General features: G+C 37.4%; 1 protein-coding gene across 6 annotated transcripts in view; it reads right to left on the bottom strand.

Moving 5' to 3' along the window:
- LOC105325437 (nucleoprotein TPR) overlaps positions 1-16225 on the bottom strand; it is a 30980-nt gene that overhangs the window by 8573 nt on the left and 6182 nt on the right. For 5 of the 6 annotated variants that reach the window (XR_002199291.3, XR_002199292.3, XM_020065988.3 and 2 more), the window contains exons 12-39: positions 15569-15781; positions 15196-15323; positions 14935-15036; positions 14554-14638; positions 14157-14222; positions 13756-13928; positions 13529-13607; positions 13239-13382; positions 12852-13025; positions 12410-12550; positions 12070-12180; positions 11864-11930; positions 11671-11766; positions 11361-11455; positions 11064-11204; positions 10697-10831; positions 10342-10416; positions 10173-10250; positions 9860-9970; positions 9334-9458; positions 7516-7663; positions 6425-6562; positions 1142-1326; positions 961-1023; positions 716-778; positions 447-509; positions 189-230; positions 44-85 (exon numbers count right to left, since the gene is read on the bottom strand). Coding sequence is in view for 4 of the 6 variants with exons in the window: in XM_020065988.3 (XP_019921547.3) it covers positions 44-85; positions 189-230; positions 447-509; positions 716-778; positions 961-1023; positions 1142-1326; positions 6425-6562; positions 7516-7663; positions 9334-9458; positions 9860-9970; positions 10173-10250; positions 10342-10416; positions 10697-10831; positions 11064-11204; positions 11361-11455; positions 11671-11766; positions 11864-11930; positions 12070-12180; positions 12410-12550; positions 12852-13025; positions 13239-13382; positions 13529-13607; positions 13756-13928; positions 14157-14222; positions 14554-14638; positions 14935-15036; positions 15196-15323; positions 15569-15781 (3083 nt within the window). In the remaining 2 variants the exon portion in view is untranslated. The remainder of the gene's footprint in view (positions 1-43; positions 86-188; positions 231-446; positions 510-715; positions 779-960; positions 1024-1141; positions 1327-6424; positions 6563-7515; positions 7664-9333; positions 9459-9859; positions 9971-10172; positions 10251-10341; positions 10417-10696; positions 10832-11063; positions 11205-11360; positions 11456-11670; positions 11767-11863; positions 11931-12069; positions 12181-12409; positions 12551-12851; positions 13026-13238; positions 13383-13528; positions 13608-13755; positions 13929-14156; positions 14223-14553; positions 14639-14934; positions 15037-15195; positions 15324-15568; positions 15782-16225) is intronic. The other variant, XM_066066073.1, reaches the window with a different exon arrangement.

Here is a 16225-nt window from a genome sequence, read left to right as displayed (position 1 = left end):
CAAAACTGTTTCATCTCTTATTATTAACATGGTCTTTACTTACTCTTTCTCACTCAAAGAATTCTTCAACTGAAAAATTTCCTTCCTAAAAACAAACATGAATTTTCAATAAGTGTTATCGTTTTTATCTTTCTGTCTTTATTCATTTATTAATATGAATCCATGAAATGAAGTACACATGTACTTACTCTTTGACAGTAATATTGTTTCTTGCTTGACCAAGTTCCTGCCTGAAAATTGAAATAAATGTATAAATATATTGAATGCATGCAAATCAAACAGCAAATCATAAAGCACATTATATTTATATTTAGTACATATACATTTCTAAAGGTAAGAATACTTTTTATTTGAAGATAAATGTAGATTATTAAAATCTAAAAAATTTCAAAGTGAATGATATGTAGAGATATGATGTAATCCTGTTCACAAACAGAGACGCTCACTGTAGACTGTTGATTTGGCCATTCAGTTCTTGTCTGGAATTGTTCACATCTTGTAATAATTTTCTGCACAAAAAAAGAGTAATATTAAGTCTTTTAATACAAAAGTTGAAAAATGCATGTCAACATTTCTTGACAGAGTTATGTACATGTCTATGAAATGCTAGATCTGAAGAGAGTGATGTATTCTATCATCAACATTTTACTGAGTTTAAAATACAGGTGAACTAAATTTTTACTTAAGATACATAAAATAACAGGAAATTACATACTTTCCTCGCATCTGCTCATCATTGGCTATTTTAAGATCTCTGATCAATTTTGCCTTTTCTTCACTGTTTAAAACAATTTCCACTATTAGTAAATATTGTTACTCAGAACAAAGAAAACCAAACGTGAATATAAATATCACCATGAAAAAAATGAAAAAACTCTTTACATTAAAAAATAAATGAAAACAAACATGAACTGCCAACAAAATAGGAACAAAATATTGTCAAAACATAATGGCACTTACCTGTGTTTCATGGAATCAATCAATAAAATTTTCACTCTCACTTTCAAAGCATCTCTTTCTTGACTTAAATAAAAATTAAAGTAATTCTATAGATTTCCAGATACATCATGCAGTATTCTCTATTTTTCAAAATCATACTCAGGCCATTATGGACTTAGAGTCAACATGCACTTGTACATACATGATTTTCTTCTGTTCATCGGGATCTGTTCTATTGGCCTGCTCTATCAGGTGATTGGCCCGACTCTTCCACCGGTCCACCTCATTTTTCAGGGAATCCCTCTCAATGACTACAGCCTCTTTTTCAGCTGTTAAATCTCTTATTGACGATTGTAGGGGATTTATATTTTGCTCTAGTGTTGAAACCTAATTGGTGAAAGAAAAGCATTGATTTTTTCTATTGACAAACATTTGATATTTGTAACACTTCTGGATTCTAACATGTATACTAGGGTATGTTAATTCTATACAATCTTAACAAACAACAAGAGGCCCAGGGGCCACATCGCTCACCTGAGCAACAATTGCCTTAATTCTGATCAAATTAGCATTACAGTATCAAAATATCTTGACAACTGAGTACAGTAGATCTTGCTAAAAAAAATTTGAAAATCTGCCAATTTTTATCCACCTCTTATTTTTTGGTAAATACCAAGCCCCTTTTGTTGTTGTACCTCTAATATTTTTTTCTATTCCTATAAACCCCCCCCCCCCCCCATTTCGTGGCCCCACTATTCTCTAGGGAATCATGGTTTCATCAAACTTAAATCTACCTTTAATCTCATAACCTGTGCTTTCACACTAAGTACTGAGTTTTGGACCAAAATCTTTCCCAGAATATTTTTAAAGATTTTCTGTATATATTCCTATGTAAAAATTCAAACCGCCATCACGGTCCCGCCCTACCACTTGTGATTTTGCAAACTTGAATTTACACTACCCGAGGATGCCTCTACACAAGTTTAAGCTTTTCTGGCCAAATAGTCTTTAAAAAGAAGATTTTGAAAGAATTTCTCTATATATTACTAAGTAAAATTTCATCCCCCATTGTGGCCTCACCCTACCCCTGGACTATTTTTTAAACAAACTTGAATCTATATGATCTGGGGATGCCTCCACTCAAATTTGGGCTTTCCTGGCCTAATACTTTTGAGAAGAAGACTTTTAAAGATTTTCTCTATATATAACAAGAATAGAATTCCTGGGTCCCCCGCCGGTCAAGCAGAATACTAATATCGAGTCCATCGACCAATGCTGATTTTCGAACTTGTCCAAAGTATTAGTGGTATAAACATTTGGTATAAATTTAATGAAAATCTGTCAAAATTTGTAGGCATGAGAGCGCTTACAAGGTCAATTTTTGGATAAAACGGAGTCATTACCATAACTCCAACAAAAAGTATCGACCAATGCTGATTTTCGAACTTGACCAAGGTAATAGTGGTATAAACATTTGGTATAAATTTAATGAAAATCCGTCAAAATTTGTAGGCATGAGAGCGCTTACAAGGTCAATTTTTGGATAAAACAGAGTCATTATTGTGGTCAAAGTACCATAACTCCAACAAAAAGTATCGACCAATGCTGATTTTCGAACTTGACCAAGGTAATAGTGGTATAAACTATTGGTATAAATTTAATGAAAATCCGTCAAAATTTGTAGGCATGAGAGCGCTTACAAAAAAGTGTGACGGACGGACACACGGACGCACGGACACACGGACGCACGGACGGACGCCCGGCATTTCTATGTCCCCGCACCGCGTTGCGGCGGGGGACAAAAAGGTATCCCCCATTGTGGCCCCGCCCTACCCCCAGGGACCATGATTTGAACAAACTTGAATCTACATTATCTGAGGATGGTTACATGCCAATTTGAGATTTCTTGGCCAACTAGTTATTAAAAGAAATTTTTTTAAAGATTTTCTCTATATACTCTTATGTAAAAATTGATCCCCCAATTGTGGCCCCACCCTACCCCCGGGGACTATGATTTGAAGAAACGTGAATCTACACTACCTGAGGATGCTTCCATTTTAATTTGAGCTTATCTGGCCTAATAGATTTTGAGAATAAGATTTTTAAAGATTTTCTCTATATATATTCCTATGTAAAACCTGATCCCCCAATTGTGGCCCCACCCTACCCCCGGGGATCATGATTTGAACAGACTTAAATCTACACTACCTGAGGATGCTTCCATTTTAATTTGAGCTTATCTGGCCAAATAGTTTTTGAGAAGAGGATTTTTAAAGATTTTCTCTATATATTCCTATTTAAAACATGATCCCCCTATTGTGGCCCCACCCTACCCCAGGGGACCATGATTTAACCAAACTTGAATCTACACTACCTGCGGATGCTTCCACTCAAAGTTGAGCTTTCCTGGCCTAGTAGTTTTTGAGAAGAAGATTTTTAAATATTTTCTCTATATATTCCTATGTAAAACTTGATCCCCCAATTGTGGCCCCATCCTACCCCAGGGGACCATGATTTAAACAAACTTAAATCTACATTTCCTGAGCATGCTTCCAATTTAATTTGAGCTTTTCTGGCCTAATAGTTTTTGAGAAGAAGATTCTTAAAGATTTTCTCTATATATTCCTATGTAAAACTTGATCCCCCAATTGTGGCCCCACCCTACCCCCGGGGACTATGATTTGAAGAAACGTGAATCTACACTACCTGAGGATGCTTCCATTTAAATTTGACCTTTTTTGGCCAAATAGTTTTTGAGAAGAAGATTTTTAAAGATTTTCTCCATATATTCCTATATACAACTTGATCCCCCAATTGTGGCCCCACCCTACCCCCAGGAACCATGATTTGAACAAATTTGAATCTACACTACCTGAGGATGCTCCCATTTTAATTTGAGCTTTTCTGGCCTGATAGTTTTTGAGAAGAAGATTTTTAAAGATTTTCTCTATATATTCCTATGTAAAACTTGATCCCCCTCTTGTGGCCCCTCCCTACCCCCGGGGACCATGATTTGAACAAACTTGAATCTACACTACCTGAGGATGCCTCCACACAAGTTTAAGCTTTTCCGGCTGAATAGTTTTTGAGAAGAAGATTTTTGAAAAATACCAACAAATTTTTAATAATTCTCAATTATCTCCCCTTTAAAAAGGACGTGGCACATCATTTGAACAAACTTGAATCCCCTTCACCTAGTGGTGCTTTGTGCCAAATTTGGTTGAAATCTGTCCAGTGGTTCTTGAGAAGAAGATGAAAATGTGAAAAGTTAACAACGACAACGACGACAACGACAACGACGACAACGACAGACAACGGACAAATTGTGATCAGAAAAGCTCACTTGAGCCTTTGGCTCAGGTGAGCTAAAAAGAAATAAAATCCAGGTCACTTTTACTTTTTACATGTAATATAAAAACATTACATATTCAAGAAGATGAAGCTAGCAGCCAAGATAGAAGTCCTGCTTAGTTAAGAGTACCAGTAAGTTATGTGTACCGCCGAGTTATGTGTATTGCTCAGTTAGGTGTACTGCTGAGTTATGTGTATGGCTGAGTTATGTGTATGCGTACGGCTAAGTTATGGGTACTGCTTAGTTATGTGAACTGCTCGGTTATTTGTACTGCTGATGTATGCTTACAGCTGAGTTATGTGTACTGCTGAGTTATGTGTACTGCTGAGTTAAGTGTACTGCTGAGTTATGTGTACTGCTGAGTTATGTGTATGGCTGAGTTATGTGTACTGCTGAGTTATGTGTACAGCTGAGTTATGTGTACTGCTGAGTTATGTGTACTGCTGAGTTATGTGTACGGCTGAGTTATGTGTACTGCTGAGTTATGTGAACGGCTGAGTTATGTGTACTGCTGAGTTATGTGTACTGCTGAGTTAAGTGTACTGCTGAGTTATGTGTACTGCTGAGTTATGTGTATGGCTGAGTTATGTGTACAGCTGAGTTAGGTGTACGGCTGAGTTAGGTGTACGGCTGAGTTACATGTACTGCTGAGTAATGTGTACTGCTGATGTATGCTTACAGCTGAGGTATGCTTGCAGCTGAGTTATGTGTACTGCTCAGTTAGGTGTACTGCTGAGTTATGTGTACTGCTGAGTTATGTGTACCGCTGAGTTATGTGTATGCGTACGGCTAAGTTATGTGTACGGCTGAGTTATGTGTACTGCTGAGTTAAGTGTACTGCTGGGTTATTTGTACTGCTGAGGTATGCTTACAGCTGAGTTATGTGTACTGCTGAGTTATTTGTACTGCTGATGTATGCTTACAGCTGAGTTATGTGTACTGCTGATGTATGCTTACAGCTGAGTTATGTGTACTGCTGAGTTAAGTGTACTGCTGGGTTATTTGTACTGCTGGGTTATTTGTACTGCTTATGTATGCTTACAGCTGAGTTATGTGTACTACTGAGTTATTTGTACTGCTGATGTATGCTTACAGCTGAGTTATGTGTACTGCTGAATTATGTGTACTGCTGATGTATGCTTACAGCTGAGTTATGGGTACTGCTGAGTTAAGTGTACTGCTGAGTTATGTGTATTGCTGAGTTATATGTACTGCTGAGTTATGTGTACTGCTGAGTTATGTGTACCGCTGAGTTATGTGTACTGCTGAGTTATGTGTACTGCTGAGTTATGTGTATGTGTACGGCTGAGTTATGTGTACTGCTGAGTTATGTGAACTGCTGGGTTATTTGTACTGCTGATGTATGCTTACAGCTGAATTATGTGTACTGCTGAGTTATGTGTACTGCTGAGTTATATGTACTGCTGAGTTATGTGTACCGCTGAGTTATGTGTACTGCTGAGTTATGTGTACTGCTCGGTTAGGTGTACTGCTGGGTTAGGTGTACTGTGAGTTATGTGTACTGCTGAGGTATGTGTACTGCTGGGTTATTTGTACTGCTGAGTTAGGTGTACTGCTGGGTTGTTTGTACTGCTGAGGTATGCTTACAGCTGAGGTATGTGTACGGCTGAGTTATGTGTAAGCGTACGGCTAAGTTATGTGTACGGCTGAGTTATGTGTACTGCTGAGTTAAGTGTACTGCTGAATTATGTGAACTGCTGAGTTATTTGTTTTGCTGAGGTATGCTTACAGCTGAGTTATGTGTACTGCTGGGTTATTTGTACTGCTGGGTTATTTTTACTGCTGAGTTAGGTGTACAGCTGAGTTATGTGTACTGCTGGGTTATTTGTACTGCTGGGTTATTTGTACTGCTTAGTTAGGTGTACTGCTGAGTTAGTTGTACTGCTGAGGTATGCTTACAGCTGAGTTATGTGTACAGCTGAGTTATGTGTACTGCTGAGTTATGTGAACTGCTGAGTTATGTGTACGGCTAAGTTAGGTGTACTGCTGAGTTATGTGTACTGCTGAGTTATGTGTACTGCTGAGTTATGTGTACTGCTGGGTTATTTGTACTGCTGAGTTGGGTGTACCACTAAGTTATGTGTACTGCTGAGTTAAGAAGTACTGCCATACCTTTGCCTCTAGCTCTGTGACAAGCTGTTCTAAGCGATTCTTGTCCTCTCTCAGCAGCTTGTTGCTGTCAGTCAAAATGTTCAGGTTCTCCACTTTCCTCATCAAGTCTGCATGTTGAGCTGCAGTCTGTACATTGGCCTGTTGAACAAACAATTCTCAAAATGAATATTACTGAATTCATATCATGTGCAGGTATTTAGATTCATACCTAAAACACTGTACCACTGTAGTCTCTTTGTACTAGCATTGCATTACTTTTTCTTGTATTTACAGAAAATGTGCATGTATATGTACATCTGTTTTAATACCTCAGACACAGTCATTCACAGTAACAGTAAATTTACACAGTATTTACGATGGTAGCCTTCGAGATTGCTATTATTTATACCAAACGACTGAATCTGAGATGGCTGTTCTATGGATGACAGTATCTAGAGCACTGGTTACCCGTGCCTTGACCAGCTGTATCTACAGCACTGGTTACCCGTGCCTTGACCTGCTGTATCTACAGCACTGGTTACCCGTGCCTTGACCAGCTGTATCTACAGCACTGGTTACCCTTGCCGTGACCTGCTGTATCTACAGCACTGGTTACCTGTGCCTTGACCTGCTGTATCTACAGCACTGTTTCCCTGTGCCTCGACCTGCTGTATCTACAGCACTGGTTACCTGTGCCTTGACCTGCTGTATCTACAGCACTGTTTCCCTGTGCCTCTACCTGCTGTATCTACAGCACTGGTTACCCGTGCCTTGACCAGCTGTATCTACAGCACTGGTTACCCTTGCCTTGACCTGCTGTATCTACAGCACTGGTTACCCGTGCCTTGACCAGCTGTATCTACAGCACTGGTTACCCGTGCCTTGACCAGCTGTATCTACAGCACTGGTTACCTGTGCCTTGACCTGCTGTATCTACAGCACTGGTTACCCGTGCCTTGACCTGCTGTATCTACAGCACTGGTTACCCGTGCCTTGACCTGCTGTATCTACAGCACTGGTTACCCGTGCCTTGACCTGCTGTATCTACAGCACTGGTTACCTGTGCCTTGACCTGCCTTTCTATAAGTGACAGTATTTACAGCACTGGTTACCTGTGCCTTGACCTGCTGCTCCGTCAGGGTCCGCCTCACTTCCTCCAGCTCCTTCTGCTGTCTCTCGTATCGATGCTTCACATTGTTACACTCCGTCTGAACAATCTCCAACTTGGACTGGGCTATTTCCTTCTCTTTACGTAAAAACCTACCAAATACATCATCAGCCACATTGTAAGCTATGATTTAAACATAAACAACACAGTGTTGTACGTGCATGTTATGCACAATTAATAATATGCATGTGGTTAAATACATATATTTACATTATTATAATAGTGTGTTTTTCCATTAAATTCTGTGATCTTTAAATGCCTCTAAATGCAACAACTAATCATGGGGTATGAATTTACATGTAATTTACATACATGTAAGTAGTTCTCAAACAGTGATTTCTTTGTTATCGGTTAAAAAATACATTTCATAAATGTTGTCAAAACACTACATTTTACAATTATTCACAAAAAGTTGACTTTATAGTTAAAAGCAAATTTTCAAAAGTTAATTTTCATGAATTATATTTTCATGCTCTTCAATCTTAACTCAACAGTCTTTGTGATAACCAGTTTAAACCGGTTTTATAAAACAGCTGTTCTTGCTGTTACTAATTTACTCCATCCGTGATCTGCACTTTATAACGATTAATTTAATTAGTAAATAATTGATTTCAACAGTAAGGGAATGTAAAAATAAGCATTAAATTACATGTATTCATTTTTGACTTCGTTGTGTCAATAACTGCAGTCAGTTGAGCAGACAAATTTGTCTGCTCACCTGATGGCAGTTACTGACACGATGACGTCAAAAATAAACTAGAGGTACTGTGAGCAAGCTCACAATCGATACCCCCCGCTAAGATAAAAATCATAATGCCTGTATTTTTCCAATTATAGAAAATATTGGATGAATCTATTTCACCGTCCATTTTCCTTAAATAACAACTGCTCTTTTTTTTTAAAACTATTGGTTATAAGCAATATTTGTGTGAAGTAAGAACATTTAATGCTTCTCCATAAGAAATATAATGACCGGACACGAATTTTTCACCTTTTCTGCCAGTGACCTTGACCTTACCAACCTGACCTTGGGTCAAGGTCATGACACACCTTTAGGTCCTAAGCAATATTTGTGTGAAGTTACAACGTCCAATAATTCTCCATAAGAAAGATATTGACCGGACACGAATTTTATACTATTTTTCCCAACGACCTTGACCTTGCCCAAATGACCTTGGATTAAGGTCATGTTACACCCATGGGTCATAAGCAATCTTTGTGTGAGTTAGGAACTTCCAATGGTTCTCCATAAGAAATATATGGACCGGACACAAATTTTGCACTTTTTCTGCCAGTGACCTTGACCTTGCCCGATTGACCTTGGGTCAAGGTCATGACACATCCTTAGGTCATAATCAATCTTTGTTTGAAGTAAGAACTTCAAATAATTCACCATAAGAAAGATATGGACCAGACACGAATTTTGCACTTTTTCTGCCAGTGACCTTGACCTTTCCCAATTGACCTTGGGTCAAGGTCATGACACACCCTTAGGTCATAAGCAATCTTTGTGTGAAGTTAGAACTTCCAATGCCTCTCCATAAGAAAGATATGGACCGGACACGATTGCACAGACAGACGGACGGACAGACAGACGGACGGACAGACGGACAAGTGATTCCTATATACCCCCCCAAACTTCGTTTGCGGGGGGTATAATAATTTAATGCTATAGTAGTCTCTTTGTAGGTGTGTTTCTTTGATAACAAAAAGAACGCAAAGTGAGACTGATATAAAATGATGAAGAAGGCTCCATCATTACCTGATGACTTCCTGTAGCTGCTCCGAGGACCTGGCCGTGTCTTCATCGAAGGAGACATCAGCCAGTTTGTTGGGGGAGCCCGACCGTGTCACAGCCCGCTGTATGGTCATCACGTCATTGCTCATCTGAGGAGTGGAATGATGTGTGTAATACATGTAACCAGTGAATTAGGTATTCTTACACTTAAACATATGTAACCATAAAACCACTCAAATATAATTTCAACAAATGTCAAGTCTGTTGTCTTACATTTATAAACAGTTAAGATTTTCTTATTTTGGAAATAATGATAAAATTAAACAAATTCTGATCAAATCTTTAAAAAAATTCAAATACATCAAAAAGCGAACTGTTTGAAATACTGAAATTGACTTCTTTTAAAGACAATAATGATAACTACATGTACTTGTACTACTTTTAATTTACTTTGATAAAATGAAAGACAAATATCTTATAGAAAATATTGACCCTTGAAGGTTTTGTTAAGAATAGTAAATAGTATTTCGTAAGTTCTAAATAAGCAGACCTTTTCCATTTGCTGATGGAGAATATTGTTCTGACTGGTGAGCTCCTCACACCTCTGTTCAAACCTCTCACACTCCTGCTTCAGGATCTTCTCTTGTTCTCCCCATGAATTCTGCTCATAATCAAACGTACATATTCATTCAAACATTGTGTATACATACAGGCATACCAAGCATATTGCTGTTAATGCAAAATTCGAACAGTAAAATTTTTATGTACATGTACATCTACATGTATTTGCACACATACACTAGAAAGATACATGTACACCTTTTAAGTAATAAGCATTATATCATAGATATCAAATATGTCACCTTTGCATCTTCCAAATCTTTCTCTGCTTTTATTCTAATTTCTTGCTCAGTTGAAAATTTAGAATGGAATTCTTCAAGCTGTAAGATGGATGTGTGTACAATTGATACATGACAAATAGAATTATGTTAGCAGCCAAAAGGACAGAAATCTACATGTACATCTACTGACCTGTTTTTTGATGGCTCCTAAGGCCTCCACATCAGCTGCATGAAGCATGAGCTCTCTTTGGTACTTGTCTTTTGCCTTTACAATAAACAAATGATGTTACATATACTTAAAACTTAAAATCTAAAAACATTTATCATTAAATAAAATTAATAAAAATATTCATAGAAAGGGACTTAGCATAAAGCATCAATTGATATCCATTTATCTACAAACAAAAATTATATACATCAATCAATGCTACATTAAGTTAACAAGAGCATAACTTGCTAGCACTGAACAGTGCACTAGAGAGTAACTCGCTTGCACTGCACCGATATATTTCAGTTATTGCTATGGTAAGTACAATAGACCGTACCTCGCTGGCCATCTGGACCTGCTGACTACACTCCTCCCGTGTAGTTGCCGCCTGAGCCAGGGCGGAGTCTCGAGTAGACACCGCCTCCTCCAACTCCTGCTGGAGGCGGGCCAGCTGTTTACGCAGGTCACTGTTCTACAAAACCCAATCAACTGCTGAGTGACATGATCAGTTCATCAATGAAACATTTCTAGGATACAATACTATTACTTCTCACCCAAGGAATACACACAGAATTTGTCATTATTTCTGATTTATATGTTTATGTATCTGGTTTGTTTTAAATTCATAACATTCACAAATTTACTAGAGTATATGTACATGTATCAGATATAAGAAATTTATCAATGCTAAAGCATGTGTTTACCAGTTTATGCTGCTCATCCAGCCCCTTCATCATATCTTCCACCTGTTTCTGATGTTCTTCCCCTATAGACTTCAGTCTGTTGAGAGCCGACTCCTTTTCCTCTCTCTCCTTCTTCAACTGTTCCTCAAACTGTTTTGTGCACTGTAAGATATAATAAACTCTTAAATTTCTACTTATACAAACCACTCATACTTTAATTATACTCCAAAGACTAGTAACATTTCTATAGTTTGTAAAAAATGAATTTGGACAACTCTACCCCATCAAAATATCATGTATAAGTCACAGGTAGTGTACCTCTGATTGCTCAGACAAGGCCTTTTGCAAGTTGTCAGCCATAGTTTGGTACTCTGTTACATGCTGTTTACTTCTCTCAAGTTGTTCCTTCAGATCTGTAACACCAATCTCTGTTTCAATATCTTGTTGAAGATACATGTACTCTGGGGAGATTTATGCCAATACCACACAAGTGCTTTGTATAATGATGATACAAATTGTTTGAAGATGCCAAAAATAACACACTTCTGATAAAAACAAAAATCCTGAAACTCAGCATCTACTGATGTGTAAGTTGTACAGTACATGATGACTGATGAGGTTAACCTACTCAGTATTTCTCTCTTGGCCTCTGTAATCTGATATTTGAGTGTCTTCACTTCCTCTGCATTGGCTGCTGAATCCCGAGCAGGGGAAGCAACTGGTGCTGGTTAAAACAAATTGTGAATCACATTAAATTTTGAATTATTGTGAATGGTCTTATCAATAACCTGAACACACAACAACGGCTAACAACAGCTTACCTGATCGCATTATTCCACCACCTGCTCTTTTCTGTGCTTCAGCTAGATTAACCTCAGTAGTTTTCAACTGCAAAATTATTTAAATTCTACATCAACATGTACTTCATAGGCAAAATGCACTCTGAAGAGATACACATTAATTGTAAATTATATTATATTTTTTATCTATAGCATAGATCCACACAGAGATTTCCTTAGAGGGTTACCTGCTCCTTGGTGCCCTCCAGCTGTTGACGAGTTTCTTGGAGAACTTTCTTGACACTTTCATGATTTTTTATCTCCCCTTCCAGCTGCTGACGCAGCTGTTGTGTTTGTTTCTGAAGAAAAAAAACCCAACAAGTATACAATAAGTAAACATGATCAATAGCTAAAAAATGACTTATGTGTATTGCCTGCTCATGTATTTTTTTTTAATTTTGTACATATATGTATTTTGCATTGTACATGAACCTGAATAAGAACATTGGCACTTGCATAGCAACAAGTCATTTTCTATGGCAATTTCCCCACAGTCCCCTATCTGTGGGTGTACTTTGTGATATTTACCTCCCACAGCTGTATGACGGCCTTGTGTTCGTCTTGAGCTGCGGTCAGATTTCTCCTGGCCGTGTTAAGATCCAGTTCCAGCCTCTCTATCTGGTTCATGTACCTCGTCTTCACCTCCCTCTCAGAATGTTCCAAGGTGTTCTAAAGACCGAAACAATCAAATCAATCATCAAGCAAAATGAAGACAATGTTTCTTGAAACAAGAAATATAATACTCATTTGAATAAACAAGTAGATTATTCATAGTTTCTGAACAGACATCATAGTTAAATAGGCCATGAAATCAGAAGTCTGTTTAGCAGAGCAGATATATGTGACCACTCCTCAGAGTTCCCTCTCCCTCCTACACAAACTTACGTGAGTGTCTGTGAGCCCCAGCTCTTAAACAGGTCCCTTGTTTGTTGTGAATTGCCTTTCCTAATTGAATTTATGAGAGACTTGCCTGAATGGACTGGAGGTTTGCCATCAGCATGCTCTGTGAGGTCTTCTCCCTGCGGAGATTGTCAATATCCAGCATCAGTCTCTGTTCCGAGCTGCGGAGTAATTCCTTCTCCGTGTTGAGATGATGACACTGGGCCTCTGCCCGAGACAGCTTCTCTTGAGTGGACAGAAAGTCCTGATAAACAAACCCATATTGGTTAGATTGTGTGCCATTCTTGTAGCTTACATGTTTTTTTTTACAAATATTGAAAATAACTCATTACACATTATATATGAAAAACTCATTGTTAATATTTTACCTAAACAACAAAATTGTGCTTCTTGAATTTGACTGATGAACCCTTAACATTCCTTTAAAGTTATGCAATCTGCTACAAGATTTCCTCACCTGTCTTAGAGTGTTGATTGTTTGCTCATGCTTGGCCACAGATGTAAACAGCTTCTTCTCTTTCTCCCTCAGGGAAGCCAGCTCCTTCTTGTAGCCCTCAGCATTCCCCTGTAAAATCTTGTTCTTCTCGGCTCCATATTCCAGCTGAAAAACATCAACGAATATACAAGTTTACGTACAGTATAACCTAATCTTTTAGACAGTTACAGATTTCTATATGAGAATTTGAAATCGTACATTATACCATAAGGTACATTAGACAAGGATTATAATAATGTTTTTTTTTTTACCTGAGATGATAACTTCAGGTTCTGTCTCAACATTTCAGAAATTTTGGACTCCTTCTCCCTCATGTCTTCATTCAGCATTCTATAAATATACATGTATACAAAAAATGAAACAACATGTACATGTATGCGTTTGACTATGTATACGTATAGCTTGATCATTGTGCATTGATCTACACATATACAGTGTACTTTGTAGTATTTTTTCGATCATACTTTGAAATAATTACCTGACTTGCTCCTTCATCTCTGTTCGGTATCTATCAAACTCCTCCTGACATTGTTTGAATGCAAACTTGACCTCTTCCAAAGCTTTATCAGGAGCTGGACTCTTAAGTGGACTTCTTGCCATGGGGTTCTTCAGGGGGGTACCAACCACTGACATCATTTCAAGTGTCTGACCCTGGGAAGAAACCATACAATAAATTAAAGAAACAAATCAAAATTCATCAGAAAAAATTATCTCTTCCCAAAGCTTTAAAAGAGAGGCATACTAGTATATGTAAAATAATACAAACTAAACCAACTCTCATCCAAACACGTTTAATTGACAATTCCCTATGTTGTGAACCAATACTTCTATTGCTAGTTAACTTAAATATCATTTGATCGGTGATTTTGATCTGCTTACCATTCCATCTTCCTTTTGTTGCAGTAGACTGCGGTAATAGTCCCTCTGTCCCACAATGGATTCAACCTAATGGTAAGAATTCAACATTGACCAAAATAGCTGAACATTTGCATTTGTACTGATGCACAGAGCCATTTAATTATCATCTTTATCATATAAGCCGTTGACTCATTTTCAATCATAAAATTTTATTTAGAACTAAAAATATACATGTATATATTTTTTTGTTTAATGAAAGGAAGTATTTGCCAGTTTTCTGAATTGTGTGCATTATAAATAAGATAAAATTTCATTTTACAACTGTAAATATAAATGTACATATTTTGTGTTTAATGAAAGGAAGTATTTTTCCAGTTTTCTGAATTCTGTGCATTATAAATAAGATAATGTAACAAACCATGGCAGCTTGTCTGTCCCTGGCAGACCTCAGTTCCTGCATCTCATTCAATGCTCGCTCCAACTGCTCCTTCAGATCTTTGCTCCTTAAAAAATAAGGCATGTTTCTTACACTCTATGACTTCATACACAATTATTTGTCTTGCAACCATTGTTAACATTATGGTTCTTGATGAATGACCTTGAAATATTGTTCACTTTGGAGCTTGATCATTACAGCCTCAAGGTCTTGTAACATATAATAGTCAAAAAGAAAGGTGAAGTTTCAGATGTAAGGAAATACCAAATGTGCTAGGATTTACACAACACTTGCTTTAATAAAAGTACGTGAATGAAACTTTGTAGCGTAATATTCTCATCCATTTAACTTGTATGCACTTACTTTTCCTCAGCAGCCATACTTTCCTCCTCCTCTTTCTTCTCACTGAGATCTCGTACCACCTGCAATAATGTCTGGTTCCGCCTCTGTAAGTCTTGAATATCCCTGTTAAAATAAATGAATTCAGAGACAACGCAAAATCAATCAACTGAATTTCATTTTGCATAAAGTATTTGAATGAATGACATTAATTTAGTCAAATCTTACTTTATTATTGAAAATGTTGTTGTAAAGTACAATTAGTCTACAAATAAAGCACTCAACCTGAAAGTGACAAGATGGCCTGATATGACCTCTGCAGACGTGCTGGAGATGTTATCACAGGAGATGTCCTCCTCCCGTACAAGTCGCCCACTCTTCACTTCCTCCATCTCTTTGACTAGATACTGCACCTACAGATAGATTAAACGCTTCATAAAGAATCACTTGACTACATCTTTATAGTGATCTTTCATTGTTAAGTTCTTACAAGTAAATTGATACGAACAAGTTAATTCACACACAATATTATTTCAAAAGGAAAAACAACATTCTCTTTTCACCTGTAAGCTTAATTCACAATTCAATGTGTGAATTGGTCCATCACTGTATAAAGGGACAGTTAAGGGGTAATACTATCCCCCCTTTTTCCTCTTACCTGTTTTGAGAGGTCCTCCGTCTCCTGCTGCAGTTTCTCGTTCTCTCGCTTCATGTAGTTGTAGTTTCTGTTGGCCTGGTCTGCCTCAATCCTCATCTTCTGACTCTCCAGTAACGCAGCATCCAGCTGTTTATTCATCTGTTCTATAGTCTCTAGAGACTGTTCATAATCCTCCCGTTGCTTGCGGATCAGCGGTGCCTTCTCCTCTATCTCCTACAATTGATAATCCTCATAATGACATATAGTGGCATAAACAAATAAGCTTTTTTAAAAAAAATTCCATATATTTTGGAATTTCCAAAAATAACTTGCAATAGTATTTAAATAAAAAATTTAAGACACACTGAACAATAAACATATTATAAGGGTTGATCCAAAAGTAATGTCACACTATGCACCGCATTTCACACTGGCTGGCGCTGTATTGTATAAAATGATACATCAAAATTTTCCTTATCAAAATTTTAATTTGAAGTAAAATTTTGATTAAATTTCATTGACCACTTAACAAGAAATTGATGTTTATAGCATGATATATATACTCTTTTCTGTTTTAAAAAATTAGGGAACGTTACCGTCCATTTTGGATAACTACGCAATGCCTTTTGTCTCTAGATCAAGGAATAAAAAGAGACTGGACATGCGAATAGTGATACC

The sequence above is a fragment of the Magallana gigas genome, chromosome 7, assembly GCF_963853765.1.
Source record: "Magallana gigas chromosome 7, xbMagGiga1.1, whole genome shotgun sequence".
NCBI lineage: Eukaryota > Metazoa > Mollusca > Bivalvia > Ostreida > Ostreidae > Magallana > Magallana gigas.
The sequence above is the reverse complement of the archived record's forward strand: the minus strand, read 5'-3'. Positions and strand labels throughout refer to the sequence as shown.